This window comes from Pseudopodoces humilis, chromosome 3, assembly GCF_049639895.1.
Source record: "Pseudopodoces humilis isolate 2021_Gansu_Grassland_sample_001 chromosome 3, ASM4963989v1, whole genome shotgun sequence".
Classification (NCBI taxonomy): Eukaryota; Metazoa; Chordata; class Aves; order Passeriformes; family Paridae; genus Pseudopodoces; species Pseudopodoces humilis.
The window spans coordinates 346242-369665 of NC_142202.1; the positions used below are offsets into that span (position 1 = coordinate 346242).

General features: G+C 51.5%; 1 protein-coding gene across 5 annotated transcripts in view; it reads right to left on the reverse strand.

The window, feature by feature from the left end:
• The window catches only part of RALGAPA2 (Ral GTPase activating protein catalytic subunit alpha 2), a 99474-nt gene that overhangs the window by 27122 nt on the left and 48928 nt on the right, over window positions 1–23424 (reverse strand). For 2 of the 5 annotated variants that reach the window (XM_088052515.1, XM_088052512.1), the window contains 5 exons: window positions 23271–23342; window positions 22191–22314; window positions 21221–21376; window positions 14427–14585; window positions 10348–10475 (listed from right to left, as the gene is read on the reverse strand). In XM_088052515.1, coding sequence (XP_087908641.1) covers window positions 10348–10475; window positions 14427–14585; window positions 21221–21376; window positions 22191–22314; window positions 23271–23342 — 639 coding nt within the window. The other 3 variants (XM_088052513.1, XM_088052511.1, XM_088052514.1) reach the window with 2 other exon arrangements.

Sequence of the window (23424 nt, forward strand, 5' to 3'; positions counted from 1 at the left end):
ACACAGAAATTCAAAGTGCAGAGCCCCATTCACGTGTGAGCTGGGGAGTGTGTGAGCATCAGCTTCAGGGCTCGCTCTCCAAGGTGCTCTGTGACACACTGCCTGAAGGGTGCCAGGCTGGCAAGCACAGCCCTCACCAGCCCCCTTTCAACACCAAGAAGCCAATCAGGGTCACAGGGACAGCAGGAGTTCGGGAATGAGCCTGAGAAAGCCAGGAAAGCAAAGGGCCCGGGAGCTGGAGCTCTGTCCCTGGCTGCCACGGGTTCGCTGTCACGGCGCATCTTTGGTGTGGAGGCTTTGCAGAGATGCTGAGCTAACCCCAGGTTTGTTACACAGGTGACACCGAGATGTCAGTGAGATAACTGAGCAGCCCTTCAGTCCTGCCAGCTGCAAGGTGTGCAGGGGAAGGCCTGTTTTGCTTCAGGAAGCCACAAGGCCAGCAAGGTGTTAGATAATCCAGTGTCTCACGGGTGAAAATCAGCCAGGTGGATGACCCTAAGGACGTGCCACAAACCCAGCTGCTCGGCACAAGTTACAGTTCTCCACAAAAACTGGCCCAGGCCAGTTCAGGGAAGTATTAAAACTCAGAAAGTTACCCGAGACTTTGTCTAACAGGAAATACTGTACATGCACTAGATTGTTACTACACATTAGATTTAAGGAATCGTCAAAAGCCATCTGCTGCTGTTCATACAGCAGAACCCTGACAGTTAAAAGCACTGGGAAGAACACACAGAATTACGACGCTGAGGAAGAAAAACCCCACAAATTCAATATGCCAGCCAGAAAGCTGCTTTTTGTCGCAGGTTTTCTCCTATTCCTCTCACTTGATGTCACCATGTTCGTGTCCCCAGTAACAGGACGGCTTTCAAAGCTTTTCAAATGCAGGTAGAGGGGAAGCCATTCCTCTCTAAAGGACCATGTAAGACTATGGTGCTGCCCATCAAAGTATCTTTTATACAAGGGGCACAAAATTTTCTGTGCCTCCCTCCTTTTGGTGCCGGCTGCATGGAGCTGCTTAGAAACTTATTCCTTAACTTTTGATTAAGCAATTTCAGCATGTATGGCTCATGGAAACCACACACTGATGTAAGGATCTCTTCAAGAGAGAGAAAGAGGAGTTTGAAAAATGACCTAAGCCTGTACTGGCGACTGCATGTGTGCGTCGTGCCTGGAGCGCTGGGGAAGTACCTGTGGAAGTGCCCACACGTGGCTCTGCCCTCCTGCAGCTTTTGTGCCTTCCCACCCCGTTTCTGGGAGGAGGGAACAGCCCTGCCGGATGGAAAGTGCCCTTCCAGGGCTGGCAGCCGGGCCTTGGCGAGGACACGGGGCGTCCCACCAGATCCCCCGCAGGCCGCGGGGAGCCCCCAGGAGCCCTCGACCATCCCTGGGAAAGATTCTCCCGAAATCCCTGCTGGCAGGAGCCTTCAGCTGCTGCAGCGCTGCCCGGGCTCCCCATCACAAGTGGCTCCCGGGGAGCCCGAGCTGGGCCACCACGGAGCTGGCCACAGGTCCCTTTGTTCCTTTGTTGCGCGGAGGGAGCCGGAGCTTCCCGCTGCTGGCCCGCTCCTGCCTCCCACCCGCTTTTTGTCTCGGAGCCCCCGCTCCTCACTCCCTCCTAGCCAGCCTTTTCAGCACCTATAGAATTCCACAGAAAGCAACTGGGATCTGCTTCAGTTCCCCCCGAATTCTGCAGTTTAATTTGATGATTACGCTGCGAGAACTGAGACGCACCCTTTTAATCTAAATGACTCGGGGTAATTTAACTTGATTTTATTAAAACGTCGGAACGGCCGCACAAAGGAATTAGACTGGAAGGTTAAGAATCAGCGTCAGGGATACCAGCAGCTCCCTCTAGTTGGAAAGTGCATTATTATTGTCCCTGAAGAGCCAGTAAATAGCAAAGATCCCCAAATATTACAAGCTGCTTACACCAAGCGGCTTGGGAACTCGCGCCGGAATACATAATCCTCGTGGATCCACTGGCTACAACACTTGGATTTATTTCCTCTTAAATGAAAAGAACTCTTTTCTTTTCTACGGTGGCAACTTCCGATTATTTTTTTAATACGTTAACTACCGCAAAATTTTAAAATCCCAGCATCTGACAACGAATCCGCTTTGGAACACAAAAACCTGCCGCACGACGGAGCGGCGATTTGCAAACCGGCTTTCGCTGAAATTTAAAATAAGCGTGCATATGCTTTAAATAAATATAGGGTTTCAGATATTGATCCAGAACCCACCTCCTTACATTTCCACGGCTTTGAAACTAAAGAAGAGGCTTTTTAGCCTGAGGGGTTAAAAGTGTGGGTGTGGAAGCGTGCTTTTGTTGGAAAAATTAGCAATGCTATGAGTCATTGTGCATTAGCGGCAGAATAGTTTTGCATCTTGTATGAATCCAGACACCATATGCCATGCGGGGCCGGCCGGCGCTGCGGTGCCACGTGGGCATCCCCAGCGGAAAGGCTGGCGGAGCGCGGCCGGCCCGAACCGCCGGACATTGTCGGGAGCAGCAGGAACAGCTGGTGAGCCAGCAGAGCCCCGAGCCCGGACCGCATGCTAATGAACCCCGAGCCCGGCCGCACAAAGCCCCGAGCCCGGGGGAGCGACCCCGAGCCCGCGGCAGCCGGGCCAGCGCTCGGCCCGCACCGCCGCACCGGGGCGGAACGGGGATGGGAACGGGGATGGGAACGGGGATGGGAACGGGGATGGGAACGGGGATGGGAACGGGGATGGGAACGGGGATGGGAACGGGGATGGGAACGGGGATGGGAACGGGGATGGGAACGGGGATGGGAACGGGGATGGGAACGGGGATGGGAACGGGGATGGGAACGGGGATGGGAACGGGGATGGGAACGGGGATGGGAACGGGGATGGGAACGGGGATGGGAACGGGGGGGATGGGAACGGGGATGGGAACGGGGATGGGAACGGGGATGGGAACGGGGATGGGAACGGGGACGGGAACGGGGACGGGAACGGGGACGGGGACGGGAACGGGGACGGGAACGGGGACGGGAACGGGGACGGGGACGGGGACGGGAACGGGGACGGGAACGGGGACGGGAACGGGGATGGGAACGGGGATGGGGAATGAAACAGCCAGGGGAAGGGGAACGGGGAAGGGGAACGGGGAAGGGGAACGGGGAAGGGGTACGGGGAAGGGGAACGGGGAAGGGGAACGGGGAAGGGGAACGGGGAAGGGGAACGGGGAAGGGGAACGGGGAAGGGGAACGGGGAAGGGAAGGGAACGGGGAAGGGGAACGGGGAAGGGGAACGGGGAAGGGGAACGGGGAAGGGGAACGGGGAAGGGGAACGGGGAAGGGGAACGGGGAAGGGGAACGGGGAAGGGGAACGGGGAAGGGGAACGGGGAAGGGGAACGGGGAAGGGGAACGGGGAAGGGGAACGGGGAAGGGGAACGGGGAAGGGGAACGGGGAAGGGGAACGGGGAAGGGGAAACGGGGAAAGGGGAACGGGGAAGGGGAACGGGGAAGGGGAAACGGGGAAGGGGAACGGGGAAGGGGAACGGGGAAGGGGAACGGGGAAGGGGAACGGGGAAGGGGAACGGGGAAGGGGAACGGGGAAGGGGAACGGGGAAGGGGAACGGGGAAGGGGAAACAGGGAATGGCACTGCCAGTAGAACAGGGAATGGAACAGTGAGGGGAACAGGGAATGGCACCACCAGTGGCACAGTGAGTGGCACTGCCTTCCCCACCCTGCCAGCCTTACTCATGCACAGCCCAGCCACAGAAACCCAACTCCCTTTGCTGTTCACTGACCCGTCTGCAACAAAACCCGAACAAAAACAACCCTGCGGAAATTCCCAGCAAAGTTTCCGAAAGATGCAAGGGAGCTTTAGCTATGCACATCCCTTCAAAGTTAATGGGGGGAAACAGCAAAATCATCCAACATTACTTTGAAAAGCCATGGAACGTGAAGCCCTTGCAAACCTGCAAGAACCAGCACAAGATGGGATGAAGTACTCGTTAGTAACCCGAATATACCGATTTTGCTTCTGTCAAAGAATCAAAGAATGAGCGAGTGCCTCTCATGAAACACAAGTTGGGGGCCCTTTGTGTAATCCGGGAGAAAACATTAAGCACCACAGGACAGGTGTTTGCACCTCTGTGTACACCTTCCTTCCTAGGAAAGGGATGTTTACTGCTCATAAACAGAGCCCTGTACCGCACCGTGTGCCCCTGCCAGCGAGGCACCCCTCGTCCTGGGCAGTGCCTTGGCAGGGCACCATTACACCACACAAACCACACTATTTCCAGCAAGATCAGAACTTCCCCGTCTCTGGCAGAGCTTAAAGAGGTGTGGCTGGGTGTTTTAGGACCCTTGCTTGCAACCAGTACACACACACTAGTAGACATGTCATTTAGAAATCCAAGACTGAGGGGTTTTTTGGTTTTTTTTTTTCCCTGACACATATCACACAGTGAACTCACTTTTCACTTAAAAAACAAGTTATATTCTTGAGGTCACTCCAGGTTTGTTTTTGGAACTCTCCATTACATCAGGCAGCAGAGAAAGAGCCTCTACTACTGCTGGGATTAATTTAGTGCTACCGAAGAGCGCAGATGCAGCCCAGAGATCAGCAGTTTAAAACTGTGTGTCAGAATCAGCCTGGGACTCTCTCAACAGCCCTGCAGCCTCCCTGGCTGCTCCCAGCCACGGGGGAGGACGGTGGTGCCCGGTGTCACAGTGCCAAAATGCACTGCAGTGCTGCCCTGCAGCCTCCCTGGCTGCTCCCAGCCACGGGGGAGGACGGTGGTGCCCGGTGTCACAGTGCCAAAATGCACTGCAGTGCTGCCCTGCAGCCTCCCTGGCTGCTCCCAGCCACGGGGGAGGACGGTGGTGCCCGGTGTCACAGTGCCAAAATGCACTGCAGTGCTGCCCTGCAGCCTCCCTGGCTGCTCCCAGCCACCCAGCGACGCGGGCACAAGCTGTGTGTGTAACGAGGGCCTGCAGCAGGCTCGGGGACGGACACGAAACAGAGAACAGGGAAACTCGATCCCATTGTGCCCGCACAGCGCAGCAGCACGCGGAGCTGAGACCTGCAGAAGCATTTTATACTCTTTAGACACGCACCGGCGGGACGCAGTGGATTCTCCGCGAGTCCATGAAGAGCTCTATGAATGAGAGCTGAGGAGCCGCCTCCACAATCCCGTGTAATGCCACCTAAAAGCTTTGCCTCGCATGACTTATTACAGGCTGCAGCAGATTAGAGGCATCGATCGCTGCCTGGAGAAGGTTCTGGCTGTGAGCAGGGAAGGCACAGGAGACAGACGGCCCGGCCGTCGATCGGGGCAGCGCGGGACGAAGGGCAGAGCCGCGGCCCCCTCAGCTCTGGCCACCCCTGGCCGAGGGCGGCCAGCGGGACCTGCTGCTCCCCACGGCCGCTGGCCACGGACAGGAACTCGTGCCGGCCAGGGCCGGCGGGCGGAACGCCGTCGGGTGCCGTGTCACAGAAACTGTCACAGCTCACACGTGCTTTAGAATTTCACAGCCCTTTCTATCAGCACCGCTGCTGGGGATGAAATAAAGGGGACAAACTGTGAACCCTCTCTGAAAGGAGTAACAGGCTTTCCGTATCATTTTCCCGGCAGGATCAAACAGCGCCTCGTACCCAGAGCAGAGCTCCAAATGCCGGTGCCGCAAAACACACACTGAGAGGGACACAAAACACGTCCCACACCACATGAGCCTCCGGAACATCTGACAGCCGTTCACACAATTAAGTCCATCGTAGCAAATACCTTTCTTTCACAGATAAAGCAGGTAAGCAGATCAGGCACTCTCTATTAGGTTACTCAGAAATTGGCTTAAGCCAAGAAAGGGATTTAATTCAGAATTTGAAGCTGATGTTCTTTGCTTAATCTTCTTGGTTCCAGATATTAACACATCTAGGATATATTAGTGCGTCAATATCCGGATGAGGTGTAACGAATTAAAGTTATGGATGTCTTTTTTGTTATGTGTTTAGATGGAGTTTTGGCTTTACCCTGCCGAGCTGCTGGCTGGCACAGGTCAGCAGGCACAGCACTGCCAGTACAGCGGAGAAAAGAGTGAGAGAGTTACTCATGTATCAAATTACTTCTCCAGCGTAAGGGCTGCGTTTTCCTCAGTCCCACAAAAAGGAGTGCAAACTGTGAGCTGGGAAATGGTGACATCCAGTGCTCAGACATTACGTACGGAGTTCTCATCCCTGCCGTGCTCCTTTGTGCTTGTTCCGATGGACAGACACCCTCAGTGCTCGATGTCACAGCAAAGCAGGGCAGGCACAGCCAGATCAGACCCCTCCGCTGCCCGTAACAGCAAACCAACTCATCCCAAACGTGAGATCGTGCACAGAGATCGTTTTACAATCGGTGTGTTAATAAACCCCAGCAAGAGCCAGCTGCCCGCTTACTCATTCACAGGAAGCACACGTAGTAGCTTGAATTGCTAAGAACTTAATTTAAAGACTACCAGAAATCACTGAAAAACACAGGGAAGAAGTCCACTGGTGCTGGCACATGGGACAGGTTCCACCCTCTCCAAGGCAGATTACAAAGAGCTCCTCAAAGCTGAGGTAACGTTTCAGACACATTGGGATCTTTTGTACTTTTCTTTAAATTCAGCTAGCATCCCAGTCTGGAAGGACTGAGAGTACGAGAGTTATTTTCAATGGTGGAGGAAAAAAAACCCCAAAGTGGTAAAATACTAGAAATAACACTGAAACAAATTTCAAATTAAGCCAATTCAATCCAAGGAAAAAAGAAACAGCTCCATTTGGAAAGATGACCTGGGCAGTGAGAACTGCATTTCTCTAGGGAATCTAAGAGGAGCTTCTTGCTCAGACATCCCCAAATCCTCAAAAGTCTTTTTGGAGACCGGGATTGAATTACAAGCTAACTAAAGTGCCTGACACCTGCCAAACTAGCTACATTTTCATGTCTGAAGGTTGACTAGCACCTGAGCTTAGAAACCCGTCAGCTTAGAGAGCAGCTGCCAATCAATCAGACCTTTAATACTCCTATCCAAACCCTGGTTTCCCCCATCCTCGGACAAGAGCAGCTCCCAGAGAGGAGCTCTGCCGCAGTGGCGCTCCAGATCACACAAGTGTTCAGAAATCCTTCCCAGCACACAGCTTGTTGTGCACAAGCCAGAAGAGCGTGCAGAGATGCACTTTTACAGCCCCACTCCCAACAGTTTTTGTAAAAATCAGCATTGCTGGAACCAGAACAGACCCGTGCTTAGTTATGACATGTAATAAATAATTCATTTGCAAGAGAGGTTGTTCCTTCCTTTCCCCAGCACATGCAAAGGAGGCTCGGATGTGCTCAATACCTGCATAAATATATTCCTTTCAATACAACAACTGTAGGAGGCTTAAATATTATTTTATGTTCTTGTAAAATTTAGGTCACCTTTATTAGTTATGGTTTCTGTACGTCCCACTCACATTTAAAGTCAGATAGTGCCTGTACAAGCAGCCTGCTGGCTGCTGGAGCACACTGCCTCATGCTCAGCAGTTACTCAAGGATGGCAGGAGTCCCAGTTAGCAGGGCTGCAGCCGCTCAGCCTCAGTGCCCCGTGGCACCAAGGAGGAATAAAAGGGGAATTTGGAACAAGCTGATGCACAATCACCACCGCCCATGGAAGCACTGCGGCAGAGACAGCTGTGCTGCTCCAGAGACAGCTGTGCTGTGCTTGCACCACCCTGGGCTGGCTCCTGCAGACTGCCACCACGTGCCCTTCCACGGACACAAAGAACCTGGAGCCAGAACGGCTCTAAACTGAAGTTTAAAAATAGTTAATTGTTTTTTAATTAAAACTCTTGCCCTAGTGAATTCCTTAAGACCAAAAGTGTTGTGGAAACGTAAAAAAAAAAGAGATTAAAAAAGTCTGGTGTGGTGTGCCGCAGTTACCTTCTAGATTTTCGAGGAGGTTTCCACCAGAAAGCTGTATTTGGGCACGGCAGTGGAATGTGTGTCATCACGAGCAGGCGGCTGCGGGCAGCGCGATGCTCCCGCGGCTCTGCGCTCCCGGTCCCCATGGAAACCGGACTCGGATATTGTCCTCCGCTCGCTGGAGCACCAAGTCGGGAGCCTTTTGTGCCTGATGAGATTTCTTCCACAACCTTCCAGCAACAGACCCTACAGCTTCCTCCTGACTCTTTCCTAATTGAGATGCAAATTAATCTCTGTGGCTGATTACACTTCCCTTACAGCCCCTGACAAGTGCAGCTGTAGCCGGAGTTTACAGACTTTCCAACAAGTGACTTCAGCTGTCACTGCTGGCAGGACGCTGCCCGGCTCCCCAGCAGCACGCAGGGCTGAGTCCCTGCAGGTCCTTCACAGCCTGCCACTGCTCCAGCACTGCTCCCCACGGAACCGCTGGCACCAGAGGGAGTGTTTGATCCGAACCTCTTCAGCTACCGACCCCCTTAGGGATAAGTACCTTTAACGTGACCCATGTGTCAAAGAGAAGCTCTCATCCCAACCACAGTTAAGACTGGTGTGCACCAAACATCATCCCTCACTTTGCCAGGAACACTGCCTTCTATTTCTCCCTCCCACTGACATTTTTTGAGCTATTTCCACCTCTGGTCCGATCAAGGCACTTTCATTTACTTCACTTGCACTGCCTGGCTCCTGTCCTGCTCGCAGCAGCTGGCACAGCAAGCCCCGGACCCGAGGCACTCAGCCTGTGACAGGGTGAGTGTCACAGACCCTGGGATCCGCCCTGGACAGGCCCAAGCATCACCTTTACACATCCACACACTCTCACTGCAACCGCTGGCTTCGGCGTGTCACAGTCCGCATTGTCCACGAATGAATTACAGATCGCTTTCTGCCCCGCTCCAGCATCGCCCCGATGGGATCTGCCCACCCACCACATCCCCTTCATCCCACCTCAGGAGTTTCTCAGTCCACTTTCATTTATCAGACAGACAAGTGGCAGTGCATTCACTACGGACAGCACTGGTGCGACAGCAGACGCAGAAAAAGGCGGACGAGAATGCGGGGCCAGATGAGCTCTGAGCTGCACGGAGCAGAGCCCTGTGCTGCTGTGTCTGTGCAGCTCTGCACCCTGGGACCCTCAGGGACACCCCTGGGACACCCCTGGGACCCTCAGGGACACCCCTGGGACAGCAGGAGCACGGCCAGCTGGGGAGCACTGCTCACACACAGAATGCTCAAGGCCAAAACACGGGAGGAGTGAGGGGCCGTGACAGCTCCCTTCGTCCAGCTGCTGCTGCTCAGGCCATTTCACTGCACTGTTACTTCAGTATTCAACACTGAGAAACAGACCAAGCCGAATTCTGTTTCAGGAATTTGTTAGATTCCTCTCAAGAAACAGAAGAAAACATAACAAGCCTTGACTCACCTGTCAGGCATTACCACGGTTTGCACAACCACTGCCATTACAATGAGTAAACAATTAGTTATTAACACAAATCTATTTAACCTCAATACTAGTTTTAATTTCTGAGGACTTTTGCAAAGTACACTGGATAAAATTTAGCCTTTAAAGAACCCCTAACGAGTATTTCGAGGATATCCTGTTTTAAAAATGTGCATCTCAAACTAATTCCTCGGTGTTCTTTCAAAGATCGAAACATTTCACAGCCTCTTTCTCCAAGTCACACGATTAGACAAACACTGAAATCAAGCACTCCCCAGAACAAGCAAAGTGTGGTGAGTGTTTGTCCTGAGGCAGGTGATGAGGTTAGCAGCAGAAGCTATGGAATGCACCATGGCATTATGAGAAGACCCCAGCACGGCGTCACAACTCCTGTCCCAGAGAAGCACATCCTCCAGCCACCTTTCCAGACACTGCTGGAAAACAGCTTCTCAAAATGCCCAAACACAGGCGTGGCTGGAGCGAAACTGGAATTTGGGACCTGCAACATCTGTATCTGAGGACAAATCCCATCTGTCTTATTAATGCAATGAGTCCGAGTGAAGTTAATTGGATAGGATAAGAGCACGGCTGAGCTCTGGCTACCAGCCTGACAGGCACAGTCCACAGCTTCCAGCTTGCTTTCACACTGACAGGAGCTAGCACCTCTCACAGACCAAAGCAGCAGTGCTGAGCCCCAGCCCAGCAGCAGTGAGATGGAAGCTGCTGGAGGGAGACTCCTGGGACGTTTCCATTCCATTTGGAAAACACCGGACGGCGGCTGGGACCGTACCACACGGACCAACCCACCAAAAACACCGAGCTGGACGCGAAGAAAGCCCCGAGCTCTGCCAGTGCAATCGAACAGGAAGGGTTTCCATGGCAGCCTACCTCTCTGCAGGACGATGCTCCGAGTGAGGGCCCTACCAAGGGTGGAGAAAGGATACAAGCTCTGGTAGAGCGGGATGAGGGACTTGACGGCTCTGCTGGCGTTGATGCACGTGGCACAGACCAGGCTGGGCAGCAGCTTCGCGGTCACGATGGCGCCGTCGAAGAGGGGACCGAAAAACGGCACCTGGGCACCCCAAAACAGAAAAGCAGGCTTCAGAACCACGGCAGGAGACTGGTACAGCATTTTGCCACCAAAGAGCGTGACCACGTTGTTTCCCACACTGAGACATTCATCCCCCACGCTGGTGAGCGTTTAAAGCGCCCACGACTGCCCTCAGCACGCTACACGGACACACACGCGTCTCAGAACACTCTGCTGGCTAAGCACGAGCTTGGTACACGTAAAAACTGAGGCCATCTCCGAATCTGCAATCAATATGCCTTTGGCAGGGGATATTAAGAGCTGCTTCCCATCTGGGATCCCAACAGGAGACCCTGATTCACTGCCCGACTCCAACATTGGCAGGAGGTTTTGCAAAGACGTATTTACTTCAGATAATCCTCTATAAACTCCTTCCGTGGACTTCACAGGAGAGAAAAAAGCCTTGAGCTGGTCCAGGATAAGGAGGCAAAGGGGATGGCAGAGCAGGGCTGGGACAGGCACAAAGGGCCCAGCCCAGCAGGTCAAGGTGCCCAAATGCTGCTCCTTCAGGGCCACCTCCACAGGAAACCCCTGGGTGACGTCCTCTGGTGACCTAAGGCTCTGCAGACAAAGACTGCACTAGCTACAAGAGACACTTCCTAAAAGTAAGCCATGTCCAGAACTGCAGACCCAGAAAACGTTGGTGTTTAAATACATAACTTTCAGTAGTCACAACTACTCAAATTCATTTCCCTCTCACAGACTCAAAATGAAGAAACCAACCCCCCGGCTGAAGCCCTAGACAGAAGCCAGCAGCAATTATTAATATTTAAGCTATGGATTTTTTCCATCTGTACAGAGGCTTATCACATAAATAAATACCCTCTATTATTCTTCTCCAACTGCTTGTGGGTGACTGTGACAGTCATTCAATAAATGGACAAAGGGAATAATATAAATCCCCTGCATCTAGGGAATTCCTCTAATTAGAAGTGGCAATGAATTACAGAAGAAATTTGGGTTTAATGTAACATCTGCAAATGACAGCTGTCTCTGCACACACTTATTCTGTCATTCCTTTACTTAAAATAATTACCCACCCCCCAAAAAAAACCCCAGAAAAGTGTAATATGTTTCCATAGCAGTTTTGCCTTCTTTTCAGTTTGTTTATTTACTGCTGGCATTACTATCCAGGAAGGGAAGTTGGAAGGGAAGGGGACGGAGGAAAATCTATGCCACCAAAATGATAACGTTACGGAGCATCAAGTTTTTGCCTCTTTAGGCAGTTACGTTTTTAAGTGAAATTTTCATCCCATGCACTGTCTAGAAGCATTGATGGCAAGAGAAAAGGATGTAAAAGTACAGATGAGGAGGCTAAGTGTGTCCTAAAGTGAGAGCACCACACAAACACCAGGAATGTAAAGTCAGATCAGCAGATGCTGCCGGCCTTTTTGGACAAGTGGGTTTTGCTTACAGCACTTGCAGCCAGGGTTTCACAGCCGGCAGGAGCTGGGGAGCGGGGCAGGCTGTGTCACCAGAGGATTCCCAGATTTAACCCACGTGTGTCCCAGCCAGGGAGAGCAGCAGCAGCAGCGGGGGCTGCGGAGCCATCCGAGCACGGAGCTGGGAATGGCTCATTCCCCAGCACAGCCAGGGCCTGCCGAGGGTCACTGCACCCAGCCAGGGGAGCCCCATCCAGCCAGGGGAGCCCCATCCAGCCAGGGGAGCCCCATCCAGCCAGGGGAGCCCCATCCAGCCAGGGGAGCCCCATCCAGCCAGGGGAGCCCCATCCAGCCAGGGGAGCCCCATCCAGCCAGCTTCACTCATTCCCACGGGGGCTCTGCCCCAGCCAGGGCCGGGGGAGCCCCGCACCCATCACCCAGCCCGGGAGAACAGGGCTTCGGCAGCCACCACAAACAAACAGCCTGCTCTGACAGGAATCAATTAAAAAAAACACAGAGGGAAAGATCCCCTTCTGTGAGCACTCCAAACGTCACTGCAAGTTTATCTGTGAAGCAAAAATTAATATTCGGCCCACTGCAAACACCTGCTTGGTTCCAATTTCCGACAGCAAAATCATTATTTCTGTTGCTCGCGGTAAAAGTAGGCAAGGTTAAATAAACCTTGCGAGCACAAAGACTGCCCCTCTACAGCGAGCAGCACTAGTTAAAAGAGTGGGGAATGGGTAAATTATTGTACCAAATGGCTGAGAATTAATCTCCGATGACGAGCTGCAATCTAACGAGGCATCTGTGTCCCAGGGAAGCCGCAGCATGTCCCTGGCGGTATGTGCAGTGCGGAGCCTGCCTGGCATGCTTTGTCCCCTCTCGCAGGCAGCTTTTCCTCTCATTGTTCCCAATATCCTCGTGCATCTGTGACGCGTGGAATGCATTCACACTAACAGACTTACTATTGTCTTCCCTCCCAAGCTTTGTCGGGCAAAGACTGCAGCACGGTTCCCGATAATTATATTGCTTAATTAATCAAGACAAAAAAAATTTGCAAATCATTGCCCGGTTGCCAAGCAGGGAGATCAAAAATGAAAACAATACAAGCTGAAGCAACATAACAAAAGTAACAGCTATCTGATCAGAAATTCTTCTATAATGAAGCTATTAATGCTAAAGCGGTTAATGTTAACATTGCTCCAGGTGTCTCTACTTGGCTGCAAACAAAAAGGCTAACATTATGGATATAAAAGGCCAAATGTTGCCATGGATTCTGTAACCTGATAGAGAGGACAGCCTTTTCATTCGATTAGGGAATGCAATTTAAATGCCAGGGACTGAAGCCAAACAACAGACATTTCTCTCTGCAAGGCTCGTTCATTCACCCTGGGGTCAGTAGCTGGTGAACAAAAGGTCAGCCACACTTGCCCTGGAAATGTCTGGATTAATTTTATTACATTGTAATGGTTTGTACTTTAAATGTAGGGATAACACTAAATTTCCAGTTAGCTCTTATTCTGGCTGCCCGTTGGGGGGTTTTGACTAATATGTAAGATGACACAGCTTTTCTCCATCGCTCCAGAGAAGTCTCAAGCGTGCTCCTAGCGCTGAATTCTCATTTCCCTGATGGAACATTAAAAGCTAAAACGTGCGAACGCGAAACCGCACAGCTCAACACCGAGCCCAAGGAAAAAAAAAAAAAACCCCAGCAACCCACTATTAGAAAATTTTCAAGTTTGAAACGTCAACTGACAAAGCACTGGGTGCCAATATCCAACAGCTCCGTCATTCACAGCTCAAAAAGTGTCCACAGCTGGTCAATGCGGGATATGATGGAGGCATGTACCACAGCTGGCTACTCCCTCGGACAAACAGTGTCCCTCGTATAAGGCAAAAGGTATTTATCACACCGATTACTTTCACAAAGTATATTTTATGCATATTTTTGCATCCATAATGTACCAGACGAGCATTTACTGAAGCGGCTTTTTCGCACACAAGCACAGATGTACGTGCACGCACCTCTGACGTTTTGCAAAAAAAAAGTGTTTTTTTTCCAAAAAACGTCTCGAGTGTGAATCTCCCATGGTTTGTTTTGATGACGGGATGTGCAATGCCTGCATCATCCCGGCAGTCAGGTGATGGTGGCGGTCCCACGGACGCGTGGGGCTCTGCTGGGTGCCACGAGCACAGCAGCGACCCCACACCACCAGAGGAACTCAGATCGCGAGTGCTCTGCCTCGGCGGAAATTCACGAGGGTTCAAATGCTGCTCTTTGCCCCGCAACTTCTGCGGGCTGGGAGTTCTGAGGTGCTCCTCTCAGCGCCAAGGATGGCTGCAAAATGAACGAGCAGCCACTCTGATCACCGCCAGTAACTCCAGATTTAGAGTTAACTCACGGCTCAGCTCATTTTCCAGCCGAGACGGACAGACTGATTTCCATCTCCCTGGGGAAAAAACAGCCCCCAAACCGAACCACCGGGCCTCGCTTACAGCACCAGAGCCGCCGCTCCCCGCGCAGCACCAGAGAGCAGCCAGGACCCACCTCGGGCTTCTTCATGATCTCGATGAAGAACATGCGGTTCTTCATGGGGTAGATGACGATGAGCACGTCCCCAAAGTCGGTGGGGATGATGCCCCTGCGGTAGTTGCGGGTGTGCTCGGACCACACGATGTGAACCTCGTCATTTCCCAAGTGACGGAGCTGCAACGGCAAATTGGCTCTTTATTAATCCCAGCGATAACCGCGCCGCGCGAGGGGTCACGGCTCGCAAATTGAATTACAATGCTCGATAGCAGCAATATTTCATTACAGAAAAGTTAAAATATTGTTTTTCTCCAGTTGCTCATGAAAGCATCAGCTCAATAATTTGCTTCATTTAGAACTCATTGTTGTCTGATGGCTTAATTAAGTCATTATCAAACTAGCCATTAGCACGATATGTAAATGTACATTACCTACAGTGATTTAAGACGGAAAACTGAATTACTGGAACAAAGCATTAACCAACGGAGCATCGTATTCCAGCTAAAATAAGGCAGCTGTCACAGAAATATGAAATGCCTTGACTCGGAACGTCAAGAAAGTGCCTGTCGTGAGCCACTATAACTGAATTTATTATCCACAAACATCTCCTCTCTGCCTGTGTCTGGAGGGGGCTCCTGCCTGAAACGTCAGCAAAATATCTGGGCAGTGGGAAGTACATTAGAATGGGAGATACTGTGGCAGTTACACCTTTCCCTTTGGAGCAGAGCTGCATGAAATACAGATAAAATTTAAACATGAGCACACAGAAAGCATCCCAGAGCCTCTGTGTGTGTGTGTGTGTGTGTGTGTGTGTGTGTGTGTGTGTGTGTGTTTGCTCTGCTGCTGGAGGAGCTGGAGGTGATCTAACAGATGGCAAAAACTATTTGGCAATCACGTACAAGCCTCACACAATGGTTTCAACTGTAAGCTTTAAAGTTAAAATGTAATCCACACGCAGAATGCCAGCTCCGAGCATAAAGAGAATTTAAGTCCCACTTAAAGCTTAAAAGACACCCCCCACCCTCCAATTTGGTGCTACCCCTGGAACAATGTGCACAATAGACCGAACAAAGAAGCCAAAATGAAGCTCTGCTACTTCACTCTGTGTGGGGGGAGAGAAAAAAGGGAGAAGAAGGTGGTGATTTTCACTGGTAAATAACAACTAACCCCAACGCGCTTTGGATCAGCCCACACTGTGCTGATGAATCTTCCCTATTCAGAACCAGGAAAAACTTTCACTCCTACATACTGGTGCCAAACCGGACCCCTCAGTCACGAGAAATGTGGCGAAACCAACACCTTGTGAAAAATTAAAAAAAAGTTACAGCTGTGAACTTGGCTTACAGCTCACGTTCCAGCAGAGTGAAGTAAAGCTCAGATCTCAGAAGGACTGAGATTCTCAGTTTATTTTAAACAAAACAGAAGATAACAATTGTGATTTATTTACACCCATGAATAAAAGGTAATTTTAGCTCTGTTTGAAGGAAACATGAACCATTTTTGTCTTGGAAAAACACAGGAACACTAACAATACTATTAGCAGAGCTTCTTACATGTACGAAGCAAGTAGAAATTGCTGTTCTTGTGGCCACCTTAATATCTGTGCAGAAGCTCAGCAAAAACCAAGCAGCACAAAGGAAAACACTCACCTTGGGAATGCCATGAACTGACAGGCACCAAAGGCAGCAGAGATTTACACACAGGACAAAACCCTGACCTCGCTCTCCGTGACCAGGTGCAGCCAGGTCACCTCCAAAGCCATCAGAAGCGAGACGTCAAGTTTAGCCTTACACAGCCTGAAGCCCATCTGGTGAGGAGCAGCATTTGTGCCCAGCAGGTCCCGGATGCTGGGGGTGCCTGGCCAGGCTGTCCCACGGCAGCACCAGCCCAGCCCAGCTCCAGGAAGCCCCACCAGGCATTGGGAAGAGCCCACGAGTGCCAGCTCTGGTCCAGCACAGAGAGCCCAGGGTGGTGGCACCCGGCAGCCTCTGCTGCAGGAAGCCCAAGAAATCATCGTGGACACGGAATTCCACGAGGCAGAGGGCCATTCACAAACCCAGCCCAGCTCCTCAGGGAAAGGCTCTGTGCTGCCATGCCTCCTGTGGCTTCTGGGGTGAGAAACAGCACATGCTGCTACAGAAACACTCATCAAAATATGCCCAAATACTGCTCCAGGGACCCTTGTTAAAATCCCAAGGAACTGTTCTGATGATAATCGAACGTTCTGTATTGATCTTGCACCCTTCGGAACAAAATTCAGTGAAGAAGGGCACTCAGCTGAACCAACACTTGCTGTGCTCACGAGCCTGCCACAATCCCCAGCGTGTTCCAGACTTGATTCAGAGCTTGAGTTACTGCCCTTGTTTTGAAGCCACACATCCTTAAGCAGCACACTTACGAGGCATAACGTTACAAAGGAAAAATTGGCATTAATCAAAAATATTTGTTATTGAGAGATAACTCCATTGATAAGAAGCCGTTAGGATAATCTCATCAGTGACAATAAGCCAGCTGCTATTTCCCTGTGTTTTTTATTCAGAACAGCAGCTGTGGGGCAGACTCAGTGCCCCAAAGGACTGCAGCAAGTTGTGCTGAAATGTCCAAAGCCCCACGGACGAGGCGTACGGAGCCAGAGCTCCAGGCTGTGCTCTCCTCCCAGTTTAGGGGTGGGGGGAATAAAGAAAAAAGCTACGTTAAAAAATGCCACAGCAGCCAGGAAATCAGCTTGGTTTTGAGAGCAAGCCCCGACAGCGGTCTGGGGCGATGGCTGTGCACCCGCTGCGAGGGAAGGCAGCCGTGCACTGCAGCGTGTCCTCCCCGCCCCACAGGAGCTGGGGCTTGGCTAACGGGGCTGGGACACTGCCCCAGGCCTGAGCCAGCCCCACCGTGCTGCTCCAGAGCTCCAGCCCCAGAGCTCCAGCCTCATCCCCAGAGCTCCAGCCTCACATCCAGCCCCATCCCCAGAGCTCCATCCCCAGAGCTCCAGCCTCACATCCAGCCCCATCCCCAGAGCTCCAGCCCCAGAGCTCCAGCCTCACATCCAGCCCCATCCCCAGAGCTCCAGCCTCAAATCCAACCCCATCCCCAGAGCCCCATCCCCACATCCCCAGCCCCATCCCCGCATCCCCAGCCCCGCATCCCCACATCCCCACATCCCCAGCCCCACATCCCCACATCCCCAGGCCCACAACCCCAGCCCCACATCCCCACATCCCCAGCCCCACATCCCCAGCCCCACATCCCCAGCCCCACATCCCCACATCCCCAGCCCCACATCCCCACATCCCCAGCCCCACATCCCCAGCCCGGCAGGCAGCGCTGGTCACGGTGCACACCTCCGGCATGACCTCCTTTCCCTGCTAATTGCATTACACAGCCAGCTGGCTCCAGAGAGGAGTCGTCTGTTTGACTGAAGAATTCCTGCTTTTGGGGAGCCATGGCTGCTACTTTTGCTAAGTAACAGTGGGGCCTGACATCCCCATTGTCTGGCTGACTGTGCGCCCATCCTAAAATCTAAGTTTTATTTGTAAATTAACCGAGAAACTTCCTGCCAGAGCAGGGCTGCCTGGAGACTGATAATGTGTGCCTTTCATTCCCTTTCACTCTCACTGTATCACTGCCAATTTGTTTTTCTGCTGCTCGCCAGCCTGAGGCCATAAAAGCCTTGTAAGACATAAGTGCAATTATAGTCCTGGAGTCAAATGAATTGGACAAATCCAATAGCACAGCTCTGTCCCCACTCTGCAAACCCCTACAGCAGTCAGATTAGCTGCTAAAAATCTAATCTAGCCCCAGCTAACAAATTTCTGCAGCAAAGGAGCAAGAGTTCAGTATGGGGTTGCAACCAGATTTCTGAATTGAAAAAGTTCTGCTCTGACAATGGAGAGGATGGAATAAATCACTGAGAAATTCGACAGCACATCTTTAAACCGTTAAGCACAGTTTGAGCAGAACGAGACAGGGACGGTAGGATGCCTTTCCTGGGATTGATTTTCACTCTTGCCACAAGACAGGCAGATAAAGTTTGGAACCAGTGATGCTGAACCCTACAGCAGCAAAAGAGATCAGCTGAATTTTGTTTACTTCACTAGAAAAGATTTCTGTCAGGGCCAAGACTTATTTGGAGAGGGGTTTTTCTTTCTTTCTTTCTTTCTTTCTTTTCCCCTTTCTTCCCACCTGAATTAGCAACATAATGTCAGCATATACCTCAAATTAATAAATGCAGACTGCGAATGACAGCTGTACTGCACAAAGGGAACAAGTTCATCCCCAGTGGAAACACACTTATTCTGGGGAATTCATACCAGAACTTAATTTATCCTTGTGCTCAGTAAAAATAAAGAACCATAATAACACGTTGAAGTAAAATTACTGCATCTGCTGAATCCCCAGCCCCCAGAATTTATGGCCTTGCTCTGCCCCCCCAGGCCAGCAGGTGGTCAGTCCTGTTCAGCTGGGAGCGTGCTGACAGGGATGAAGCCTCTCTTGGTCAGAGGCAAAATAAGCAGAGAAAAAAACCCAGCAATCACAAAGATTTCAGAGATTAGTGGGACCTCAGACCCCAGAGGGAAGGGCAGGAAAAAAGGAGCTGTGGCCCCCATTGCATCCTGATGAAGTTTTCCCCTCCCAGCACCACACTCTCCTGTATCACCAGGTACGGTTCAGTTGCAGGAGCAGGAACAGAATGAATGCCAAGGGCTTCCATCTTTCTCTCCCACACCCCCATGAACAAAAGCATTGATGGCAAGAAGTAATAAATATCAAATAATCCTTCTAACCTGGACATTCTGCCCCAACAATGTGAGGCAAGGACCTAAGCCCAGAGAGTCGCCCACCTTCCAGAAAGCGCAGTGCTTCTGAAATGCACCTTTTCTGCACTCACAGCTGCAGTTCTGTAAAATCTGTCAACAATCCATGCTGATCTGCACAGAACCGCATGTTTGCTCACAGCAGAGCTGGGACAAACGGAACGGAACTGTTGTGTGTGGAACCATGGACGAGCACACACCGAAAAGCCCTCTGGAAGTCACCTGGAGCCACTGCTTGCAGCTCCTCGGGCCCACGAGCTTGCTCAGACCTTTGTCCTTCACCAGAATTCCCAGTCTGATCCCTGCAGGGTGCCATTCCTAGAGCAGATCTCAGGTTTTTTGAGAAGGTCCTAGAGCAATTCCTTTGCAGTTATTTTCTGTAGACAGCATATGCTGGAGCTGGCCCGGCTTCCTGGCACTACAAAACTTGGAGACTGACAGCTACTAAATGCTTTTGGTTTCTGTTTCTCACAGGGAATTCTCTTGGAGCAAACACAGGGAGGACAAACACAATGACTAGACCCTCAGGGTCTGTGATAACCCCTAACATAGATGAGAATTAGGAGAATAAGTGGACTGTTTGCAGCTAAACCCCGTTTTTCCCCTTCTGGTAGCTCTGCCACACCGTGCTCTCCTCCCGGGTGATGAATTACTCAACAGCCAGAGTTACCCCAGTGTCTTTGCCAGGCTCCCACAAAACCCAGGGCTTAAAAGGGAAGGTTACACTAAATAAATGGCCACACTTTGTGCAGGAAAAGGAAGTCTGGGAAAGATGTGGCAGCAGTTCTCAGACACGCAGAAGTGTGCTGCAAAATAACCTGCCCCTCGTATCCATGTGAAATATGAATCAATGGGCTTAAATTGAAGCCAAGTAGGCACTACCGGAGATTTTCTTCATGGTACAAGAAGTGGAGCATAGGAATGTGGAGTATGCTGCCTAGGGAAACTGTAAATCATTCATCACTGGAGTTTTGGTCTAGCAGCTGGACAAATACTGGTCAGGAAATGCAGAAATACACAGTCCTACCCTGGTATGGTCACAGAGACTCTACAGCCCTGTCCTACCCACCACTGTCCCCCTCTGAAGCACTCAGAGTACTTCTTTCCACAGCCTTGTGCCTATGAAGGTAGAGAGTTACACACAGGGAGAGAAACATGTCCTTTTGCTGACTTTTCTTTTTTTTTAAATGACAGATATCACAATAAAAAAAGACAAGATAAAAAAAGACTTCGGTGTGGAACACTGGGCAATTTTTCAGAACCAGTAATCAATCAGAGATTCCACCTTTATATTTGAAAGGAAAGCACACATCCCTCTGAAACACTGAGGGACAGAGGTCCAGCCAGCACTCAGCGCAGAGCAGAGCCCCTCGGCGCACTGCATGGCTGCTGCAGCATTACTGATGCATGCTAACAACCTCTGCAGGACAAGCTGCCAATCCCAATTGAAAAGGCAGAGATTTGGTATGCCCCAAAAAACCTTCTCTGAGCCTAAGCAGCAGCTGGCAAACGGCATCATCCGAAATAGCTCCTCGTTAGGAAAGGCGAACAATTAAGCAGCGGTACCGGCAGAACTCTGGGCTGGGCTCTGGCCGTCTGAGGCAGAGGCTGCTTGTCAGACTTGCGTGCCCAGCTGGCTACTGGCCTGAACTCAGAGCTGGCTGCTTGGGCTCCAGCCCCTTTCTCTCTGCTGCTCCGCACGGGACGAGCCCTACCCAAGGTTTTACCATGCTGCCTTTGGTTGCTTTGTTCCACCAACCTACAGCAGTTTTGGCAGGCGGACAACGTACAGATGAAATCGTTGCTAATATTATTACTCACGGTGGCATTTGAGGCTACCGTGGAAATGTTAATTGTGTTTCAGAACCCAGAATTTAGATGCCATTTAATTCAGCTAAGCCAGCTGCAGAGCACCACGTGGCACCGCAGGGACAGCCAGCAAAAGCCGCCTTCGCTTGGGACTTCCGCGGGAGCACTGCCTGAAAGAGCCTGCAGAGCCTTTACCTTTTTGGTCAGGGAGTCGTCCGAGTCGGAGGGCATCCTGGTGGACACGTGGAAGATGATCTCCACGGTGGAGGTGGCGAAGTAGGGCGCGGTCTGCCCCGTGCTGCCGTTGCGCTGCAGGCCGCCCATGAACCCGCAGTGCGTGGACAGGTCGACCTGAGGGAGCCAAAGGCACCGACAGCAGCCACCTGAAAACACTGATGTGCTGCCAGCACCTGCCTCTGTACCAGGATTAATGAAATCACCACCCGAGCTTTCCACAGCCATCCATCCCAGAGAAAAAGCAGCCTTCCCCTCCAGCTCTGCAATCCCTCTGTTAGATTTGTCTTTCCCGTACCTGTATCTGACATTCACTGCCAGTAAATCTCTCTGAACTCGGTCCCGAGTCGTTGTCTGCCCAGCTATTTTACCTTCCTCCCGCAAACAGCGGCAAGGAAACAACAGCACCTTGTGACTCAGGGCTCTGTGGGGCTCACAGCTCCCACTGCCAGGAGCATCACAACTGGCAGAGAGAAAGAGAACCAGAAAAACCGCACAAGAAACCAAAGATTCGGACAGAAAGAAAAACCTTAGAAGAACTTATTCCGGAAGCTTATTCTGAAGAAACACCTCTCTGAAGTCAAGGCTGAGTCCAAAGGCTCATTTGCATTCCCAACAGCACCAGTCTGAGGATGCTGCATCCCCCTGCAGCACTTGCACGCTTAAACAGGACATGAATTTACTCTGGATTTCCCAAACACCAAAGTGCTCGTGGCGTTTCGACTACGACACACCATTCTGACAAAGCAAATTAAACCCACACGCGTCATCAAGGGCGCCTGTGCTGAGCGAGCGTGTGCTCCCACTCGGGAGCTAAAAGCTACGGGCATCGGTGCGCAGCGGGGATTGTTCTGCGTGTGTGTGAATGAAAAACCGTGCAGTGCCAAGAGAACCGTGCAACAAGGGAAGTTATCTAAATTACGGCTGTTACCTCCCAGCCCAGCCCAGCCACAAAATCTTCGTAGGCCTGGCTTCCCCTGGCGTTGGCCAGGATGGAACACTTGTCCTCCTGTCCCTCGGCGATGTAGAACACAGCGATCTTGTGCGTCTCACGGCTGCCACGGCATGGAAAAGGAAACCCAGGTTAAACCAGCTCAGAATTATCTTCCAGGTCCCCCTGCGCTCCCAACCTACGGCCAGGTGCCACAGCCAGCCCCGTACGCCCATTTCCTGCACAAACACGTGGCTCGCTTTCAGACCTGCCCCCGCTGTTTTGCCACCAAAACCTCACTGCAGGGACGCCCCGGTTCCGAGAGCAGCGCCAAGCCCGCTCCTCCCGCGCGTCAGCCGCACAGCTGGTGGCCAAATTCCAATGACAGGGTTAATGACTCTGCTCTGGGCAGCACTGCACAGACAGCAAGGTGGCACAGGTGTTAATGGGAGCATAATTTGACCTACAGAATTTTAATTACAGGGTGATGATGGCATACAAGGCAGAAGAAACATCACTGACTTTGAGACCCTGGGCAGAGTTTTACAAGGCTGACAGGGACAGCTGGCTTCTCCGGAAACACACAAAGCGCACCGGATGTGGAAATTGTTGGGACAGAAGGAGCTCAGAACTCTGCAATGCTGGAGATGTTTTTCAAGCAGCTCCGTGTCAAGCAACGAGAAATAAAACGCAGCATTCAGAACTCCCTTCTGCCTCTTCCTGGCTGGGGAGCAGATCTGGGTAGGTGAGCCCTCCAAGTACTGCTCCTGACACAGGGATCACCCTGCAGGAAATCCTGTCAGCTGAACCCAGGTCACTAGCAATTTGATTTGCTCTCCTCTCAGCTAAAGCAAACTTGAGAAAAACGTGTTTTATTATTTGCCAGTGATTCGGAGCTCTCTGTACACAGAGAATGTGCCAGCACAGGCGGCTTCTCCATTCAGGCTACAGAACTCTGGAGAAACAACCAGTCCAACTGCCATACCAGTCCTTGGATTCAACAGGAACGAAGTTTTGGCTCTGGTGACTCCTTGGGACACACAAACCTTATCAATGCTGTGTTCAGTGCACATCACCTACCATTGCCGGGAATCCAGATTTTTCAGCTCTCGCAGTAACTTTGAATTTTTCTTCAGCAGATGAAAGCTTTTCCTGAAAATAAATAAAGAAGGGTTTGAAGGCAAATGCAACACGGCGCAGAGACGGTATTTCATCATCCAAATAGCTAAGAGAA